The 22,311-nt window shown below is 37.4% G+C and overlaps 1 protein-coding gene across 5 annotated transcripts in view; it reads right to left on the bottom strand.

The window, feature by feature from the left end:
• DLC1 (DLC1 Rho GTPase activating protein) overlaps positions 1-22,311 on the bottom strand; it is a 231,692-nt gene that overhangs the window by 113,055 nt on the left and 96,326 nt on the right. For all 5 annotated transcript variants that reach the window (XM_065633237.1, XM_065633232.1, XM_065633233.1 and 2 more), the window contains one exon: positions 20,434-20,467. In XM_065633237.1, coding sequence (XP_065489309.1) covers positions 20,434-20,467 — 34 coding nt within the window. The remainder of the gene's footprint in view (positions 1-20,433; positions 20,468-22,311) is intronic.

Here is a 22,311-nt window from a genome sequence, read left to right as displayed (position 1 = left end):
CCCAGTGAAAAAGGACCTACTACCCAGACATAAAATTCGTCATATCAAAACTTAAGCCTTATAACTGAAACTTGGTCTTCTGATTCACAAGCTATCAATGTGATTCTGTATTCCCTAAGGTCAAGTGTTACATGCAGAAATACAGCAGAAAAGGACAAGATGAAGGAAATACCAGGGGAGGGGGGAGAGATGGGAGAGGTTGGAAGAAGCGTCAAATATACACCTGTGCTAGAGAGTACCCTGAGTGCTCAAGTTAATAGATCTCAGCTGAGAGTTTACAGGCTCTGAATTTCATTCTTCCAGGCAGGTTTTCTGAATATCTTTCCTAGGATATTTGTATCACAGAACATTTAACTTGATAACAGAGCTCTTCTCAAGATGCTTATGACTGTCACAACTGACAGTCCATCCATAGCACCGAGGAGAAAGCTGGAGGGGTCTCCATCAAGCTCCTCTGTCAAAAAGTCTCTTTCCCAAACTCAGGCCATTGTGCTGCACACAAAATCTTCTCTGATCATCTGCAAACTCAAACTCCAGAAAAGCATCTTGTCAGGTTTGCATTTCTGGTACCTTTTCACTGGTTGTTTTCCAATTATTAGTATTCAGTGGGAGCAGCAAGTCTAAATCCCTCACAAATGTTAAAAAATTCCACTTTAAATTAATGCCTCCAAGGCACCCTTAGCATGTAGGGTATTTCACAGGGCTGGGTTAGCTATGTCTGATGGACAGTGGCAGAAGCTTGGAGATGTCATAAATAAAGAGCTGAAATACAGTGATTCTGCCATGCTAAAGAGCACTACTGTAAAATTTTCTGGGAAAGGGTAGGCCTCACATCTATTTTATACAAATTCATCACCAAGTTTACCAGATCGCTATATTTGCACAACGTCTACTTGGCATCTGCTTCCTCCTGGTCCTCTGATCCTTAGGAACAGATAGAAAGGGGTTGCACTAGCCCTAGTTCTATTGCTTCTTTCATACGACTGATATGACATTTCCAGAATAAGAGTGGTCCTGATTTGCCTCACTTGTCTCTTCCCAGGCTCAATCCAAAGCAGAATCTCCACAAAGTTCATGTCATGAACATGGAAGTCTTTAGTTCAGTTCTCACTTTGATTTAAAAACTGGAGAAAGAAATAGAACACAACAAAATGTGAGGACTTGAGACCATGAAATGACAGAGCTACCAGCAGATGGAAGAAGCTAAATCAAACATCATCATTGGACTTTCATCTCATCATTTTATCTTGACAGACAAGCAGATAATTTCCCTTTCTTCCTATATGCCATATATGAACGAAATTCCAGTGTTTCATGAAGACAAGGGAACCAGATAGCCTTTGTAAATCTATTGGTGAACTAATTCACCTATAAGGCCATATATCATTCTCAAAATACTTTATTTCATTTGAAATAAGGGCAGTGTACAGGCTAAAGGAAGGATGAAACCAGAGAACATTATTTAAGGAACATTATCATGACTCCAGATGTTTTAATGCCTGAATGAGTCATAGAATCATCACAGAATCATAGAATGGTTTGAGTTGGAAGGGACCTTAAAGACCATCTAGTTCCAACCCCCATGCCATGGGCAGGAACACCTTCCACTAGACCAGATTGCTCAAAGCCCCATTCAGCCTGGACTTGAACACTTCCAGGGATAAGGCATCCTCAGCTTCTTTGGGCAGCCTGTTCCAGTGTTTCTCCACCCTCATGGTGAAGAATTTCTCCCTTATATCTAATCTAAATCAACCCTCTTTCAGTTTAAAGCCATTACCCCTTGTTCTATCACTACATGCCTTTGTAAAAAGCCCCTCTCCAGCTTTCTTGTAGGTCCCCTTTAGGTACTGGAAGGCTGCTATAAGGTGTCCCTGAAGCCTTCTCTTCGCCAGACTGAACAACCCCGACTCTCTCAGCCTGTTATCACAAGAGAGGTGCTCCAGACCCCCATCATCTCTGTGGCCCTCCTCTAGACTTGCTCCATCAGGTCCACGTCCTGCTTATGTTGGGCGCCCCAAAGCTGGATGTTGCACTCCAGATGGGGTTGCATGAGAGTAGAGTGGCAGAATCACCTCCCTCATCCCACCCACACTTCTTTTGATGCAGCCCAGGATACAGTTGGCTTTCTGGGCTGCTAGTACATACTGCTGAGTCATGTTGGGCTTCTCATCAATGAACACCCTCAAGTCCTTCACTGCAGGGCTGCTCTCAATCCATGTGCTTGGGATTTGATTGCTTGGCTTTGTTGCACTTTGTGAGGTTCCCACAGGCCCACCTCTCAAGCTTGTCAAAGTCTCTATGGATGACAACACTTCCCTCCAGTGTGTCGACCACACCACACAGATTGGTATTGTTGGTAGCCTTGCTGAGGGTGCACTCAGTCCCACCATCTGTGTCACTGACAAAGATGCTAAACAGATCCAGTCCCAATACCGACCCAAGTAACGTCTCTCATCTCTGGTCTCCACTTGGACATTTAGCCATTGATCGCAACTCTCTGAGTGTGACTGTCTAGCCAATTCCTTATCCACTGCGCGGTACATCCACCAGATCCATGGATCTCCAGTTTAGAGACAAGGATGTTGTGCAGGACAGTGTCAAATGCTTCGCACAAGTCCAGGTAGGAATGACGGGAGACTGGCTGTTAACTCCTAACAACTACCAAGCCAGGAAGTGCAAAAAAGGCTAGGTAAGTGTGAAGCTGAACTTAAAACAGAGAACTGAACTTTGTATGGGTTTCAATAAAAAGGCTCCTCTCAGAGAAGTGTGTGTAGGAGGGCAGCTGGAATCACGTATGTTCATGAGATCTGTTGCATTAACAGCAAGCACATGCTGACCTTAGGCCCGTTCTGCTCCTCCTTGCCTGAGAAACAATGTGCTGGATTCCTGTTGGGCAAAAAATGCTGACTTGTTCTGAAACGGTGTCTAGTGTTACTGTAAACACACACTGCTTTTACAGTTCCCAGTAGAGTGCTTTCTGCAAGGAGGTTACATGATCTTTATACTCCTGGCAGGAAATAAAAGATGTTAATGGTGGGGACCTCTGTTAGGAACAGTAGCCCTTAGCAAGAAGAGGAAATACTAGAGCATACTAATATATCGACAGTCTATGTAAAGACATGGTTTGCACTGTGAATGTGTGACAGAATTTTGGAAATGCTAAAGGATCCATAGAAAATTCAGTCCAGCAGGAACAAATCAGTGGACTAATGCAATGGACACTGTACAGGTGGGAAAGTCCCAAAAGGCAGCAGAATTGAGGCAAGTCACGGGTTTTGTACCAGGGGAGTCTGGATGAGGATCACTATGTAGCTCATATATGTACCTCAGGACCACGTCAGCACAGCAAACACGAGGGTAGGAGGGGGGATGTTTAGTCTGCAAACAGACAGTCTGTAACAGTCTCAGATCTCTGAAGGGAGTCTGTAGTTGCTGTTACATACCAGAGACTGTTGTAGCAGCTTTTGAATGGCTATGTGGCTGCTTCAAGTCCTAATTCTACATCAGTTAGAATTGCATCTTCTTAATATTTAAGTACATTTTCTATACCAAATTCTCTATGCCTGTCTGCATCTTGTACAGCCTCTTTAAGACATTTATTTCCTAAGACACTAGCAGTAGAAAGCTGGAAATATGTGATTTCTTTCTTCATAGGTTTTTTGTCTGTGTTTCTTATTGTACCAAACTCTCTTCTTATTCAGTACTAGGGCAACTGTTTGCCCAGCTTGCTGAAAGCCAGCTCACTAAAACAACATAGGTTAAAAAATAGATAGACTTAATGTGAATCATTTTGGTGATCCAAATTCCTGGACTTAGAAGGCAGTGAAATACAGTTGGAGAAGCAACACTATGACTCACCTTCAACACAAAGCTCTCTTTCAGGCAATTACAACTTTCAATCTCTCTCTGCAAACGTGAATCACAAGCTGGCCACAGAATACATGAAGAAGGATGTATATTTTGCAAGCATAGCAGATTCATGCATAATGAAAACCAGGAATTATTGCCTGAACTGTAAGCCAGGCTATAAATCACATTTAAAAGTTGACAGTGCGTACTTGAACAGAAATGCACACCAAGATCCACATCTAAACAACTGCTACAAGTTCTAGGGATTCACATCCCTCTCAACATTTCAGGTAGCTGGATTTCATACATGTGGCTGAGCATACTACAGATGACTGCTGTAGTGCCAAGAGATGAAAAACAAAGTATAGACACCGTAAGAACGCAGTGAAAGTATTCAATTTCTGTTGTAGGTCTGCTTTGCTCTGCAAATGGGTAGCTTTTCCATATGGAATATGAGATAATTAATCATGCTCACCTGGTTATATATTGAATGAACACTTTAAAAGAACAATGAAAAAAAAGCCTTAAAAGCATACAGTAAAGGAAGACAAGGGATACAATCACACTGAATTAAGACATACACTTTACAGGAAACAATATACTGTATTGGCTGCTATATATGCTAACAGAGGAATGTACACTTGGCCTGTGAGTCCTTTTAGGCACTACTCAATAAGGAAACTTCATTCCAGGGGCTGGTTCAGACTCTGATTTCGCCTTTTGGTCAGCTCTTGTGACAAATAGCAGTGGAGAACTAGATTTCTTTCCTATTCATGAGGAAAAGGTTTGAAGGAATATAAACTTATCAAAAAGGAACTATGAAGGAAATGACTTGTTGAATAGGTGTCAGGAAAGCTTTAGCAGAAGATGGTAGAGAAGAACTTAATTTGACAGTTTTCATCACTTTCTGTTAATTGTGCTAGTGAACAGGAAAATGCTCAGGAAAATGAGCTGGAAAAACTCCCCCATTCAAGTGATATAACATGACATACAGTAAGGTCTGAAGCCACTCTAGATGACCAGACTTAAGCCAGAAGTATACACCACAAGGAGTGAGGAAATCAATACAAGAAAAAGAAAACTGGATTTGTTATTTTTATGTTTTCTGTGTAATCAAGCAAAAAAGAGCATTATTAAAAAATACCCCACATACTATGCAAAACAGATTCGCTTACTTAAAAACTTGAGATACCTTAGAAGAATTAAACTACCACTTAGAATGAAGTCATGAGTTAATGTCCAGAGGTCTGACAAGCAAGTTGGGATCAGTTCTGGATCTGGAGGCCTGAAACCATACAGGTCTTCTTTGGGAAATCCAAGTAAACACACTCAGGAGATGTTTGTGGTAGGGTAGTAAAGGCAGAAGGATTTGGAGCGAAGCATAGAGTTGGAGGGTATGGCAGAGTGGAATTCAGCTCAACTCTCATAAATGCCATTGAAATTGGGAATGGCTTCCCTATTTTTAATGGAACTCATATGGTTATTAAACCCAGGAAGTTCCATAAAGTTCAGTAAAAATTAGAAGTGTGCATAGGGAATTTAACCAAGTCTCAAAAATGTATAAGGTTTGGCACATTTCTTCATAGGTTTATGCTGCTCTTAGCATGAAGCTCTGCAGGATAAGCTACAAAGTAGCGTGTGTTCTCTCAGAGTTAGATGTGAAGTGATTTACTGAGTTCACTTTGCAAGTTCGGCAGTGGTTGTCTCCAGAGATCCAAAGCAAGCAATGAAGGAAAGAAAAAAAATTGCATTGCACCTTCAAAATCAGTTAATTATAATTGGGTATTACAGATATTATTACAGTTTAGTAATAATGGCATATGTATTTTATAACATTACTGGAGAATAGAATTATGGCTCTTTGGTTTTCTTACCTTAATCTATTTGGATGCTCTTTAAGAATAAGCCTTAATTTAAATTTTGGCAGCTTATAAATTTTGGTTTGGTGATAACTGCTCCTCTGAAATGTATTTTATTCCTCAGCTACAGATATCTAGGGTCAGTTGAAACATGTTCTCCACTTTAATGTAGGGGTTTTTTGTGTCTGGGAATATGTACTAGCTTTTTCGTGCTCAACGAAGTTAATATTTTGATTGATGAAATATGAAGGCCATTAACACTTCATGAATTAAACTACAGTGCACCTAAATTCCTACTATGATTTACAGCTGTTGTTTGCCCCAGTAATTAAAAAGATTCAGTTGTAAACACCAATATTTAACAAATCAGGCTGTTTAGCACAATGACCAGAACTTGTCTTGCTACAAGCTTTGCAGAAAGAGGATTTCTCAATTCCGTGAGAAAAGTGTACTCCAAAATTTGTGCTATTTGCAGCATAAACCAGAGTTGCTAAGAATATAGCACACTTTTCTTGTTTCTGTAAGTACTGTTTTATGAAGGCATAAGTGTCTAATTGCTGCAGGCTCAGGAAAGTATTTTGCCTTTGAGTTCACTTGACTGTCACTTGACCAAATCAATGAAATTTGGTGCTTCTTATCAGTGAGATCTGCTGTTCAAAGGTCCATTGGGAATAAAAGCAAATCCTGACTCCTGTTGTGTCGAGGACATTGGTAGGCAATGCTTACTCAGTGCTGACAGGGTTGGGATGTTAAACAGGGCTGTTTTTCTCCCAAATTAATGTGGAGCCCTGCCCCTGAGCTTCTTTATTCTCTGTCACACAGGTATAAGGTTTCCCCCGGTTTTATCAATTTGTAGTTAGGTTGCTGATAGAGAGAGCATTCATGCAGATAATAATTTGGTATTCAGTCTATAATGATGGCCACAGTGACTTCCACTTAACTCAGCATGCTATCCAAAATATGATTGGTACTGATACATGAGGAACAAGTGCTAAGTGTGTCTTGGCATAACTCTGCCCATTCCAAAGGCTTGTCCCAGAGGAGGGGGAGCACTGGGGCAGCAACTCCTGCTACAAATTGCTGCTCTCCAGGAAGCATAAGCTGGGGCACTTGTTATTGCCTGCCAGGGCACTCTGCCACACCTCTTCTCTGCAGTTATTGCAGAGATTACTTGGCCCTGCAATTTAAGGAAGCATAAAGGCAGCTGAAAGTCATTTGAGTTCCACTCTCCAGGTATGCGGAACAGAGCAGCAAGACTGCTAATTTTCTAGCTCACTGTTTTTTCCTTTTTCTTTCCTGAATTAATTACTCTTGAATGGTAGCTAGACAGTTAAAAGGCAAAAGTGAAGAATTACCAGTCCCATTTGTCTGTAACCAAAATAACTAATTTCCAGAATTTCCTTTTCAGTAAAACCTGGAAGGTAGTTTGTCAGAAAGAATGAAAGCAGAGGGAAGAATTAGATGAAAGCAGTATTTCAAACCCTTTTGCTAGAATCTCACTGTGGCATATTTTCCATGCGTTAAAAGAGGTATTGCACTTCCCAAACCTCATCTGGGAAGCAAAAGGTTAAATGTGTTCCCACCAAGAAAGTGATTTGCTCATAAATTCATATTTGAATCCTCTAAGCAAGGACTAAACCTAGAGAAGTTAGGGGTAGACAAACAACACCAAAATGAATTAATCTGGTCAATCTTTTTGATCAACACCTCACTATACCAGTAAGCATGAATCTCCTGCTACTTCTTGTTTTCAAACAGTCCCTGGTCCACGCTATCTCTGAAGGTGTTCAAAGGTCTTGTCTAGAAAAGTGCCAGATGGCATGGGCCAAAAATAAATTGGGAAGCATGACAACAAGTCAACAAGAGGGATAACGGGATAACTGCATGTCAGTACTTGAGCCCATGTCCTGCCTAGTTGTACAAATCCTGCTGTGTGACTGAGCTCTTGTATGAGGTGCCCTTCTGTCCTTGGTGACTGACTGCTGGTTGTGCACTCCATGTTTGACTGTCATTTAGCCTGTACCTTCCTCTGACAATACAAATGAAACAAACCTATGTGATTCAGCCAAGAGCTCTTTTAAGTGTGGAAATTCCCAGTTTTGGGAAGTACTTTGTTATCATTAGATTTCTAAATCCATCTCCTGGATTTCTAAATGCATAGAGAAAGAGCATTTGTAAGCAATTGTGTAACACTATATAGGAAACAACTATAAGGGAATATAGGAACCAACTCTCTTCTGGTTGTCTGCACTATACTGGTTTAGTCAATACAATTTAGATTTTAAGCAGTGCTGCTGCTGCATGGTACATGGCAGACCGGGAGTTTTGGTGCTGGAGTGTGTCTCAGCAGCATTGTGCTTGCTGCTACTTGCTAAATGCAGCTGGAAATCTACAATAACACCAGATTTACTTGTCCGTTATCTTTGACAATTACAACTCTCAATCTCACTTCAGTCTATTAAAACAATTGTCCATACTGCAGAATACTACAAAGACACTTATTTTTTTCTTTTTAAATGTTGCTTTATTTGTAAGGGTTTCTTTTGCTTGATTTAAGGAAAACAGGTAAGGAAGCTTAAATAACCCATCTCAGGAAATGAAATGATCACTATGTCTTTAGTTGAACTGGAATGCATTTAAGAAAACAAGAGAGGGGTTTAAGTTAGAGTCGTGGGAACTGGTGAACAAAGCACCAAAAAGCATGAAACCCCAACACAGATGTAGCAAAGATTTTCCAGATGTGGAATTCTTTCTATGGATCAGTGGAGTCAGTTTAACTTACTTAAGCTAGAATGATTTTTCTGTGGGGAAAAAAAAAGTATGGCTCATTTCTTATCTCTCAGTCTTTTAATACAACTAAATGCAATTTACTTTGCTGAAGATTTTAATCTAGATTTGCTTTATGAAAAGATGTCTGTTTCTTATTCCTCTTAGTTTGTCTAATGTGGCATACATTGCCTCTCTGGAAATGCCTTAGAAATGTACTGCAAAAGTTCATATATGCAGCACCTTCTTGGACTGGAACCTTTCTTGGTTAGTTTTTTGATGTCCAGTTCCTCACTAAAAACAAAATGATGCCAAAGTTTTGCTTACAGCTATAACATATATATATATACACACAATTTTTAGTATGGCCTTCGTTTCTGTTTGTGTTTTTATATTCTTATGAGAGATGCCCATACATTTTTTTTCTTTGTAATTTATTCAGCTGAAGAATTGCTTTGACTTACTGTATTCTGATCATTGATTGATTTCTGCAAATTTTAAGGTCTCCCTAATTATTGCTAGCATGTTTCACAACATGTAGGGGACTTTTTACTGTTGCTGTATAAGTTATATAGTATTCTTGATTTGACGACATTTAGCAGGTACTGTTTCCTAGAGGAAATATATGCCTCTTACAAAACATAAGAAGCAGATAATAGAATTATATTCATTGTAAGTATTAGGGCTGAACATTCAATACATTTTTACTACAAAATACCATTTCTGACACATTAAAAACTTATTGAATAATTGGATAGTGACTTTTCTACTGGAAATATTGCAATACTGTTTTGACATGTTGGGCAAGTTTTGAATTGGTACATAGAGGGTTATGATTTGGGTAAATCTTATGAAAATCAGTGGTAAGACTGTCATTAATTTCACTGGGAAAAGGGTTATATGAATCAATTTCTCTGTCATTACTTTGTATAGACAATTCTAAACCCATGTAGAACTTGAGCATCTCCAATTTGCTGAGGCAAGGAGCCTCACAGTTGAGTTATAGATTGTGTGGATAAATGCCTCCCCCTTTTTATTTTGAATCTGCCGCGTCTATTTGATGTTCTTTCATTCTGTTGCAGGAACAGACAAGCAATTGCACATAAACATCAAATGGTTATCCACACAGGGTAATCAAACATGAACAACTATTGTACCAGGAGACAAAAAAAAAGAGTGCAAAAACATTTACTTTTGGAATAGCAGGTATTGAGTCCCTGACTGAAAAAGCCAGTACCGCTTCCAAGCTAGCAGTGAATCCTGTGCTAACTCATGTGCCAGAAACACTGTCTTCTACCTGACCCACTGTTCTTTTTTGATCCTACAATAGGTAATAGAACAGCTGCTAAAAGGCATTTTTCATATCAATTCTAGTTTGGATCCATGCTCAAAACATAGAGTCAGACTTAAGTTGTAAGGGCGATCCGTATAAAACATACAAGTCTGAGATCTTCGTCTAAAAGAGTGAAAGCAATTTCAAGAAAACTAGAGATTATTCCCATGAGTGCCTTTCAACTTCCCAATCATTTTCCAGCCACAAATGCCCTGATAATGATGAAATTATACCTGATAAAATTGATTAACCTGATACACACTTCAAAGTTTTGCCAGAGTGAGTATATCAATTATGAATGTGATATAGAGCCTTGCCGAAGGCACACTTGTACTGGCACCAAAAAAATGTTATTCCACTCAAAGAGTTAGCATGAGCTATACCTCCAAAATAAGTCCTTGGCACTCTCTGAACACTCTTTAGTTTCAGCCCTGCTTTGAGAGCCTCTCATGGTAACTACAAAACCAAAATCTAGTGTAAGCATGGGCTTTTTTCTGCACACAGTGCTCTATGTAAGTCAACTGATAGATTAAAAAATTATTGACAGAAGTCTCGATCTTTCTTTTTCTTACTTGCAACATGAAGAAACATCGATTCCAGGATGACACTGTAAATTAGGCAACATGCCTGGAAGAAGCCTTGGTTTATTTTATTTCTTTTTTCCCTGCCTTTTAACAGATATTTTAACTGCTCTTCTCCAATTTCAAGCCTGTTTTTTGGTATGTATTAAAATCCCTGGTTTCTTTCCTCTTTGCCTTTCAGTTCTGCTTATAGGTGCCTACTGAGATATGATGTACCTGTCTAGCATTCTGAAATTGATTAGAAAGCATCTCCTTTTCTTTTACGCCAAAGTACAGCAGCATAAGCAATTGAATCCACTGTAGATTGGGCACTAAATTAATACCTACCAATTGAACTAAAGAGGCTATTCACTCAGAGAAACTTTCCGAGAAATCATTTTAGATTTGGATTTTGCAAACTTCTGCTTACAAGCTTAGTCCAAATTCATGTGACTGGAATGACTACCTGCAGGAATAAATCCTTGCAGATTTATAGTTTATAGGTCATTTGGCAGTTGTGTCTATCAACAAACTTGGTTTTCAGTTCTTTCTTTATTTGAAATGTCATGAAGAGGAGATTCACTAATAGCCAAAATCAACACAAAGGTAGATTGAAGATGGAAATAAAGCAATTGCATGAGGTAACTGACTGATTTTCTATACATGAATTGTATGCTGGTGCATTTTAAAGACCAATGGCACCTACCACATGCTAGAGAATCAGTATTTAATTTGATTGCCGCTTCCTGATACATGCAAAAGCAATCTAATTTCACAAGAGTGTTTGCAGAGGAGATTCGAGACAATGGCTAAACTTGATGACTAGATACCACAAAGTATTCAAAAATCTTCAGAATATTGAAAACGCCCTTTTGTCAGATATGGCTAGTATCTTTGAGTTTACAGGTAATAAAATGTCTAGTTGCTTAGGCTGGACATACTACAAGCAGATACAGCAATTCTCTCAAGCATCACTTGCTAAATCAGAAGGCATTCAGAGCACAAGTCAACAACTATTAAGCAAAAAACCCAACAGTCTGAGCAACCTGTGACTCTGCAGTTACATACAGCCCTATCATTGTGCTGCCAAAGGCAGTTCCAGATCAGGAAGACACTTTGCCTCCAGGTGTGCCTAATGCAAAGTGTGCTTTTGGGTGTCTCTCACCTGAGTTTTCAGCATGTCCTTAGAGGAATGTAAATAAGCATGACTTCTCATCAAACATCAAAGAGCTCTTTCTTTTCCCTAAGGATTTGTGAGAAGGAGCTTCTCATTCTAATAAGACAGGAGTTTAAAGTGTGCATGTAAGTACCTAAAATATATAAACAACAAAACCCTGTGCCAACTTTGTGGAGTAAAGATCATGTCCCAGGTGATCTGGACTGAAATAATTTCTTACTCCTCAGAAAGAGGAAAAAGAGAAAAGTTGTCTTCCCAGATTTTTTGAAGAGCTCTAAGCTCTTCATATTAAAGATGATTTAAAATTGTTCAAGTCTTTGGTTCATCTTCAACAACTCTGAAACAACCTAGCAGCCCAAGTCCTATTTTTAAATATGAACACAGGAGCATAATATAATCTCACAAATGTTTTGTGTGTTGTCTAGGAACCTAAAGAAGTAAAGAAGACTGTATCAAATTTTTCAGGAATGACTAGGTAGGTACCTTTATAATTCTGTGCCATGTGCAGATTTTACTGCACAAATGTAACCTTTACTGAGAGTTTGTATGCAATTAGCAGGTGTCACAACAGAAAGCTTGTTTTTCATTTCAGGTACCTAAATAACTATGAAAATGTAGCCAAAATTTAATTTTAAAATTTCTGGACACAGAAAAAGAAAGCCTATTACCTGATTTCCAAACCAACAGTCACATCACTACTTTGGAAAACATGGCCTAATGATTACACGTCAGTATCAATTAGGACCAAGTGAACTAGTTTATATTTCATCTGAATCAACATAATTCTCTACTATGAACTCCATCTGAACAAACTTAGGCTAGAAATAACTTGATTAACTGGTTATAACCATTCTCTGTTATTCTTGTTATAACCAAAAAAGGAAAGGAAGAACAACTTGTCCAGGTTTACTTTGACTTAAAAGCTATTTTTGGTCAGGGACTACCTCTTTTGGAATGTTTCTAGTGTCCAATATAATAAGAGATCACAATCTGGACTGGGTAATATAAATGCTACTGAACCACTGTGTAACTGATAACTAACTTTATACTGAAAAGCAACTTGGTTAAGATTAAATATATGATACTAGCCAGAATATACTGAGTATCAGTTTACAGTCTGTATAGTGGTGTTCTAAAATATAAGCACATTTTAATTAGTTATGATGTAATACTAAATTGAATTTGCTGAAAGTAACAAATTTATAAGCCTTCCACTGTATATTCTGCTTTGACAACAAGAGCTCAATCATGAAACATTGTTTCCCACAATATTTTTGTTTGCAAGTTGGGATTTTACAGTCTGGAAGGGTGGATAAATTAATGATAAAAAAAAGGCTGGAGTGCAGCTCTATGGAAAAGGCCCTGGGGTCTTGGCAGACAGCGAGCTGAGCATGAGCCAGCAGTGTGCCCTGGCAGCAAAGAGAGCTGGCAGCATCCTGGGATGTATCAATAAAAGCGTGGCATGTAAATTGGGGAAAAGGATTATCCCTTGCTATTCAGGGCTTCTTAGACCACATCTGCAATACCGAGTCTAGTTTCAGGATCCTCCCAATACTAGAAAGACACCTATAAAAGGGAATAAGTCCAGGAGAGGGCCATCAAGCTGGTCTGGTTCATTTGGCCTCTGAGCTGAGGCTGCAGGACTTGTGCAGGCTGAAGAGATGGCTTTTGGGGTCCTACCACCAGCTCCTGAAGACTCTATGGGAGGTCAACAAGAAGATGGAGCTATGTTCTTCAAATTGTGCATGTGAGGATGACATGACATAAATTGAAACCAGAAAGGATAAGACTGGTCATAGGGAAAACTGTCTCCTCCATGAAGCCAGTACAGCAGTGGAATAGGTAGTCTACAGAGGTTGCACAGGCTCCATACTTGGAGGTTTTAAAAACCAGGGAGGATAAAGTCCTGAGCAACCTTGTCTGACCTCAGGGCTGGTCCTGCATGAGCAGGAGGTTGGAGAAGGGACCTCCAAAGATCTCTTTCAAGAGAGTTATCCTTTGTTTAATTGTATTTCACCAATAGGTGATGAAGTCAAAGAGACATTCTTACAACTTGTCAATTTGTGATGAAACGTATTATTAACTTCAAAATATGTTTAAAAGACTTCAGTGCTAATGCCTTTTTTTTTTCCTAATCACATAGTTTCTGCAATAAAAATAATTTGCCTTAGCAAGAGAAGTATATATTGCCTTAAAACCACATTGGATTGGACAGAAAAAGGACAGCTTAAAGATTTAGCATGATGGCCAGCAGCAGTCAGTCAGATGGCACTATATACATCTTTATTCCTATCAGCAAAATAAAGTATCTTGATTAGAATAAGGTAATTCTAATATAAAACTTCAGGCAGCAAACCAGCAAAGAAATAAAAATTCAATTGCTCACCAGAGGAATATAAGACAGAGGCACTGCTTGTTTTCTCCAAAGTGAATATCAACATTTGAATATTTGTTATGGAAATATTTAAAGTTGTTTCCACAAGTAACACAGTCACCAAAGAATCTAGACAAATATCATAGCTAGAAAAGCATTAAAGTGCATTATATGGACCAAAGCAATGTAAAAATAATTGTCTATCCTTGTTATTTGCCTGAAATAATTGAGTTAAGCTTTTCTAAGTATTTTAAAGATCAAAACAGATGAGACTACATTAAAGAAATTAACAAAATTAAGTGCCTTTGAAGATAACAGCAGCATATTTTGATTTAAAAAGCTCTTCCAAAGAAGTATAAAAGCAGGTCCATAGTGACGGTTGGTAGAATAAGAAAACAGAAGTTGGCTAAATATTTAAGAATTCAATGCACAAGAGGTTCTGTTAGTTCTCAGATACTTCAGATGTACTTTATTATTATGCAATGATTTAATGGAATTTGTTTTAGCCTTCCAGAAATCACTTGTTTTCCTGTTCAGGCATGGGACCTGAACATTTGATTCTTCTTCGATGGTATTCAGCCTTCTTGACTGCTGGTTCCCCCTCAGAACACATTCACACCACCTGGGCCTACTCTTCACTATTTAAGATTCAAGACAGTAGCATACAACAGACAATCGTGAGGAGTTTTAGAGGTCATCCTGCTTCCAGTCAATTTAGCATGGTTTTAAGCACTGTTTCAGAGGAAAGCTGCAGTCTCAGGGTGTACTCTTTCCTCCAAAACCTGAAGAAAATGGCCACAGCACCTTAAGATTAATGAGACTTTGGTTTCGTACAGTGCTACGTGCATTTTAAAGTTTATGTGTTTATATCCACATGCATATAGTGAATATGATGTGACTTTTAAAAGTGAAGTAATTTATTCAGAAGAACAAATATGGTAGTGTGTGGTTAATAAGCCACTAAAAGTCAAATACGAAAAATCATTACATCGGCCATTTTACTGCATTTAGAAAAAAATAAAGAAAATCCGACAACTAAAACTCATCAGGAATCTTAGCATGAAATGTCAGTTTTCAGTATCTATTAGCATCACAAACCTTTTTTTCTAGCAATGAAATAAATGACAGTGAAATAAAAATATATCTATTAACATTACTAGTGTTTGGCAAACATCCATGCATATTCTGGCAGAGTTTCTGTAACTGTTTTTTAGTATGACAGATTGAGGTGTGAGTGCTCACCTGACACTTTTATTTAGAAGGCAAACACTCAGCTAAAGCAAATTCTATAACTGTTGCAATGTGAACAGTAAAAGAAAGATTACCTAGATAGGAACTGGTACTGCATACTAATGTCTGACAAAAACACTAATAAGACTGTTCTACTAAAACCAGATACATTACTTGCAAAAAGGAACAATTCATAATTCATTTTGCCCAGTTTATTCTAGAATACTGGCTACAGATATTGTAAAGCAGCCAGAAAACTAGTAACTGTGCCAATTAACCTGCATTTCTTTCCAGTTTCTGTGGAAACTGATGTCCTGTAGCCAGTCAGATTAAATTTTTTAATGCTTGCTCTAGGTTCAAAATAAGTTATGTATAGATGAACCTTTAATGACTTTATGAAAACAAAGCATCCAGTGGGTACTGCTCATAGAAAGAACTGGATCCAGAACACGTTCATAAACTCTAGTGAAGATTTTTTTTTACTTTTTGATTAGAGCTGCAGTTAAATTAGATGAAATTAGAAGAGCTCTACCTCATGTGCCAAGCAGCTGGTCTTTTATGTGCCTTGTTTACTGCCAGTGAACCTGTTGCTACTGGTTTTTCAAGGTCCTCCCACTGTGAGTTCTCACAGATGGGCACGACCCACCTTGTCATCTCTCCATCACCTCCTGTTCTGCAGCTCATCTCACCATGAGGCCAAGCACCAAGTGTCCTCTGCTGTCTGACACCAACAACTAAAGTCTGCGAGAGGAAATGCCCTGCTGTTAAGGTCCCTTTAATAGTCTGTGTATTTGTCTTCCTCGTGAATCAAAGGCAACCAGGGAAATGAACACCAAAGGACATTGAGCCTGTACTTTATTAAATAGTACCTTTACCAGAAATCTAGAGGAGATGCAGAAAAAAAGAGACTTGTTCACTGCCAGGCCTATATTGAAATACTAACATTGGAGAGCTTTCAAACACTTTACATTGGCCATAGATTCAATGAGGCTTCTGTCTTTGTGTTTAGAACTTTATTCTCCTGTTCGCTTGCTGATCAGCAAAACATGGATGAAAAATGGGCTATCAAATCTGTTCTACTCCATGTCAGAGACTGACACTTTTAATTTGTGCTGAAATAGATGTCTTTAACCTACTAGTTAGAGGGAGTCCTGAGATTTACCCAAAGAGGCTATACACTTTTCCCATAGTATATCTTCAAAGCAAGAGGGAATATTTTGGTAGAATCATGAAAGCTCTGAAAAGCATGTTTGCTTGCTGTTGTGCTAGGGAATTTTTACTGCTACAGATAAGTAGTGTCACTTGCTTTTTTAAATCAAGTCATGTGTTCATGTTTTTTAATTGATCCAAGTTTGTAATTAATAACTAAAATGCAGTACTCAATGACTTAAACCTTATTTTAATTTTAGAGCAGCAACTCTTCTAAATGTGTGTTAAACCAAAATACCGCAGAGCAGTTGTTTTACGCACGGAAAAAAAAAATATTATAATTCTGAACATTATGGACCAATTGTGTTAATATTTATTTAGGGCTAGACTAAACCTTCTGCCCTGTTTATGTGATAGCACATAGTTTCATCACCTTAAGAGAAATAAGCTGTGCTAGTCCCTGACCAGATGTGGATATTCTCTCTGCCCCTCCCACTGGCTCTGTTGTAGCAATGTTTCCAAGTCACAGAGTTCACTGTTCCCTACAAATATTTGAGGATAAATTGGGAAATCATGAAGTAGGTCCACAAAGAGACTTAGGAAATACTTCTAATATTGACTTATAGGCATTTCACCTTTGTTTTGCGAACACTGCTCCAGAAACTGAAGTTAGCCCTGAATTAGGAACCTCACAGTGCATTCCTCATACTGAATATTGGCATCTATGTTAGGAGCCATCTTGACTCTACAGTTGGTGGAGAGTTAACCAATACTATTATTGAGGTTTCGTGTATGATTCACATCAGTAAACTAAATGCTGACATATATGTGAACCAAAGGTTCATATGTTAATTGTTTTTAGCCTGTAAATGAAGCCAACACCACTACCTCTGACACAGACACTGTCATTATTGACAGGTGAGATGAACCTTTCACCAATCAAATTTCTTCATAGTTTGTGAACAGAATTTGAAAATAAAAATCACAACAGTCAGCAAGGTAAGTAAAGGCATGAGAATACATAAATTACTTAAAAGACAGATGCATCTGAGTAAAACAGTCTTTTTAAGGTGGTTGCTGGCTTATACTCCTGATTCAGGTGCTGATAGTCCCAGCCCTGAGTCATCTCTTGGCTTGAGCCATCATTTTCCTCGGCTGTGCATGTTGCTTGAACTTAATTTCTATACCTTAAAAAGTTACTTCAAAATATTACCTTTTTTCCACTGTTGCCAGAAATGTCAACAATATTGAGACTTCTTAAAAATGCATTCCTCAGAAATAGCTGATGCCACAGTACCTCTTTGGCAATGCCCTAATTCGCACAACCTGAAGCAACAGTATAAGCAGTTAGGCATGACTGATATTCTGCTCAATATGCTAATCATCTATAGATTTTTGCCAAAAGGACTCTGCAATTGAGGTTTTACTATACTTTCCACTGTAAAAAAATGGTTATGCAACACTTGAGTTATTAATTGACAAAAGAAGCAATGTTTTCGGATTATGTTTGGCTTTCCTCTAAATCTAAAAATAGAGTGTGTGCATGTGTTCTTGTATTTTTTAAGTGCTCTATCTGAAAGTTTGTATTTGAGGTAGTCAAAGTTTACCGTGTGTTGGAAAATACATAAAACTGAGAAAATATTTAATTCCAAGGATTAACAGCTGCTATAAAAAAAATCAGTAGTGTGTGAACTTCTAAGCTGCTTAAGCAGCTTTGTCCATTTAAAGATCTAAATGTTTCATTGCCTATAGGAAAAGCATTTGAAAGTATGAAAATATCTGGAGCTTACAGAATAGAAAGACTCGTAAAACCAGGTTTTTATTTATTTATTTAGGAGTTCTGAACGAGAAATATTGAAATGATAGCATTTCTACTTTCTTGTATCTCTCATTCCAGTCCTAGATTAAACCAAATAATATTAAGTAGTAAAGAGGGACCTACAAGAAATTATTACTTCAGTTTCTCAAAATAAGAAAATATGTTTGACTACACATTTCGAGTTTATTTTTAATTCTAATGCAATGCTATCCAATCTCTTTACCTACTGTGTTATCATCATCATCAGTCTACTAGTTTGCAATATATTTTAGTCTGTTTGTAATAATACAATCTAGAAAGAGTTAGACTGTTGGTATTTCCAAATAAATATAAAAATTAATATTGGTGTTGTTCTTTTACAGTAGACATAAAAATATGCTATATTCCTTTTTGAAGGCTTTTGCACCTTACTTATGGCTTTGTCATTCATGAGTCTTACGCAATATCGTTTACTTGGGCAACCGTAAGCAGCAATGATCAAACAAAGGCTAGTTAAATTGCAAAACATGAGAGCTGAATGTCTGAATCAAGATCCAACCGCATTTGAAAAAAATAGCACTAACTATCCCTAGAACCAAGTGACTTCATTCAATAGGCCTGATTTAAATAATCATCTCCCTAATGCATACTTAATATTTCCAAAAAACCCATCATAACCTCGTGAGCTTCTGAGCTGCAAATAGCTGAACAAAACACAAAAGTGATTAAAAGGCCAAAATATTTATGTTCAGTCTAGCTTGTATTCATGTACATGGAAAAGTCAGCAAACTGACCCCACACGGCACAAAGTTCCACCTCTGTATTTGTAACATTAAATATAATGCTGTTCACAAAAAACATAACACTGAAGTCTGGGCATGAACAAGGAATAGAGAGATCAATTCATATGCATCTGTACAAGTTATAAAGCATGTGTCAAAAATACGTTTATTTCATACCATCATCAACACCGATGTGACAGGTAGTTTTGACACTGAAGAAGTAAACATAAAGCTTTGAATTCTTTCTGATTTAACAAGCCATAGCAAACACTTGTTTCAGCTCTATTCCTGAAGTATAAATTACATCACTATATCCTGAAGATTTTCAGATAGCTTTTAATCATTTATGGTACATAATTGCTAAAGATGTACAAAACCCTATAATGTTGCATGGCTGCTGGACAAAGAATTTGAAATTAGCTGCAAATAGTAGGGCCAGTTATAATCAGTTTGCATGTTTGGACATAATTGAAAGGATGCAGCCAAATAGGAACTGCCTCGAAAAAAGAAATACCAAACGATGCCACCTGAAAAACCTATAAAGAAAATGCTTGTTAAGTATAGGTCACAGTTTGGAAACTATGAACTTCAACAGCTAAAATAGCAGCATCTTCACCAGACAACTTCATAGCTTTTACAGAACTGATTGGCACAGTAGCTTTTCTCTCAAAAACTTTCTTTTAACCTATTTCTCTCGCTTAATAAGCAAATGAGAAGAAGAATCCAAAGCAGAATAAGGCAAGAAAATATCACCAATAAAAATCAGGCATAAATCAGAAATGCAGATTGCATTTGGATATTTTAAGGTATTTTTCAAGCTCTTTTTAAAGTACAGTAGCAAACTACCAATTAAAAGAAATTAAGAAGAAACAACATTAATTCTAGAAATCTATAGTGCTAAGAGTGGAGTGTTCCCTAGTATATATCATGACAGCGCAACCATTTGACAGCGCCTAGCAGACAGTCACTAATAGATTTTACATACCAACACTGAAGTATGTATAGTGTTCAAAGAGCATATATCTCAGAAAACAATAGAAAAACAACCTTTCAATATCCTGGAAGTACTCAGCCAAAATAAAAATTATCCCCAGTGAAAGACTCCAGATAAATGAAGTTTCCTACCATACTTAAAGACAGATGGTAAAGTTCACACTAAGTCATCAAATTCCACTGACTTGAACGAACCCATTGACATCCATGTTTGTTAACCGAGACATCAAATAAAATAGATTTTAACACCAAGTAACAAGTTAGTATATAGAGGAAGCCTGACATGTAAGGCACAGCTGAAATTCAACTGGGTCCTTTCTAGGATAGTTTCAAACATCTTAGTACCACACAGAAAACTCGACTGCTTCTCAGAAAGAGAAAATATCATAATCAGAAGACAATTAATAAGCTTTATACAGACATTTGTCATGTCTGTAACCCTGCACATTCAAAACTCCACAGCTGAAGCCCATCTTTTGCCACTTAGTTAAGTAACACTGTATTTCACAAGACAAGTAAATGAGAAAACAAGTAAATGAGAAAACAAGTAAATATTTACTCACCAGCCTTCTCCTTCTCTGAAATAACTGGCATAGCCTGAAAGAAAAAAAAATATACCACTATTAAAAAAATAAGAATATTAGGGAAACATTATAAAATCTTAAGGTAGATTTTGCGAGTGTCCAGAAGGTCTGGAAAGAACTGAGGTCTCACTGTGTTAAGCACTCTGGAGAGAAACATACAGTTCCCATTTGGGTGGCTTATAGTCTATTATGAAACCAATTACTGTTAAAAAAACCGACCAATCAACCAAACAAAAAAACAATAAAAAAAACCTAGGAGAGGAGATGGAGTTAAAAAATATTCCAATGATTGCATTTTGAAATAATCATCCTAGAATACATGCCCACAAAATTCCATTGGGAAATTACTAAATAACTCTGAAGGAGTGCAGACAAAAACTGTGTGGCTGAAGATGAGACTAAAATGCCAAATCTTTCTTCTGCAGACCTCAAGTAGAGCTCTGCAATTGACTCCATATAGTTAGGACTCGGGCTCAAATGTATGTTGTTCTCTAACATATCAATTTTTCAGAGGCAAGTAATAGAAGTGTTTTCATATTGACTGTAATTGTTTTTAGACTTGGAAAATTGTGGGGTTTTTGCAAGGGATGTAAAAGTCTTTCATATTATGCTTTTCTTTCAGACTAAGGCAAAAGAACTTTCTGAATGAATTTTTCCTAAAATAAGAAGGTTATAGATTAAATGAATAGTAGAATGGAGTTTATGTGGCACACATATAAACAGAATTAAAGAATATGCAGATTGATAAATGTAATAAAGGCTGAATGAGAAACTGGATTGAGTATGCAAAGTATGTAAACTGCCATGCGAGTTAAGGTATCAATTTTACATCCCTTTCACTCCTGTCAGTTTAGCTTTTGTTCAGCAGATTTTCCTGCTGCAAATTTCACAGAAAAAGAAAGAGGGGAGCAATAAACAGAAATCACAAAACAGCCAGTTTCAGACTTGGTATAGATCTCCTGAAAAGACTTTGAAAATCTAATTTCAGGATTTGATTTGTCCTGGTCTATAAAATAACATGTTATAGCATTTCCTGGATGATATTTTGTACAAAATTTCAAGTAGAAAATGTCTTAGACAATATATGTTAGATGCTAGTCCTAAAGGTTGTTGTTTAGCACGTTTAATCCAGGTAAAAATATGTAGCTGGAAATATAAAGAGCCATAAGGCCTCAGGACAGATGTACAAGTCACAAAATTAGTACTTCTGTTAGATAAGATGAAAAAGCACTATAAGCTCCAGACAATTTAAAGGTAGAGTGAGGTTTGCAGATAAATGTACTTCTTATGTTCCCACAGCAATCTTGCAGCAATTCATTAAGACTGATGCTAGAGGGACCAACGTGGATTATACAATCTACCAAAAGTAAGAATTCTAAAATCAAGTCATATGCTTGGAGAAAAATGCTACTAGATAAACAAATGCTTCAGATAAAGAAATACATTCAAAATTATAGCACCACAAAGCATATAAGTTTTCCTAGAGTAATTAGGAGAAGGACCTCATACAGAGATGACTACCTGTCACCATTATTTTTCACTATTCCGGGTCCTCCATAGTACATTATGTAAATACAGAGATTTCTTTTTATTGCCTCACTTTTCTTCCTGATATCAGACTTCACCCACTTTTTCAGAAAAGTGGTTTCAGAAAAATGGTTCCATTTCCTTTATGTGCTTTTAAAATTAGAATAACTGATTTGGTCTTATTGATTAACAGCACAAGAAAAAAGTATATTATTTTCAAAGAACCAAATATTTTCTCAAAATCATGTGAATCCAAGTAAAAAAAAAGGAAATTATCTCTAAAAAAGCTCCTATAGTAACATCAAGTTAATGAAAGTAAAATATTTTCTT

The sequence above is a fragment of the Caloenas nicobarica genome, chromosome 4 (assembly GCF_036013445.1).
Source record: "Caloenas nicobarica isolate bCalNic1 chromosome 4, bCalNic1.hap1, whole genome shotgun sequence".
Classification (NCBI taxonomy): Eukaryota; Metazoa; Chordata; class Aves; order Columbiformes; family Columbidae; genus Caloenas; species Caloenas nicobarica.
Note: the sequence above shows the minus strand (reverse complement) of the source record. Positions and strands in the feature narration are given on the sequence as shown.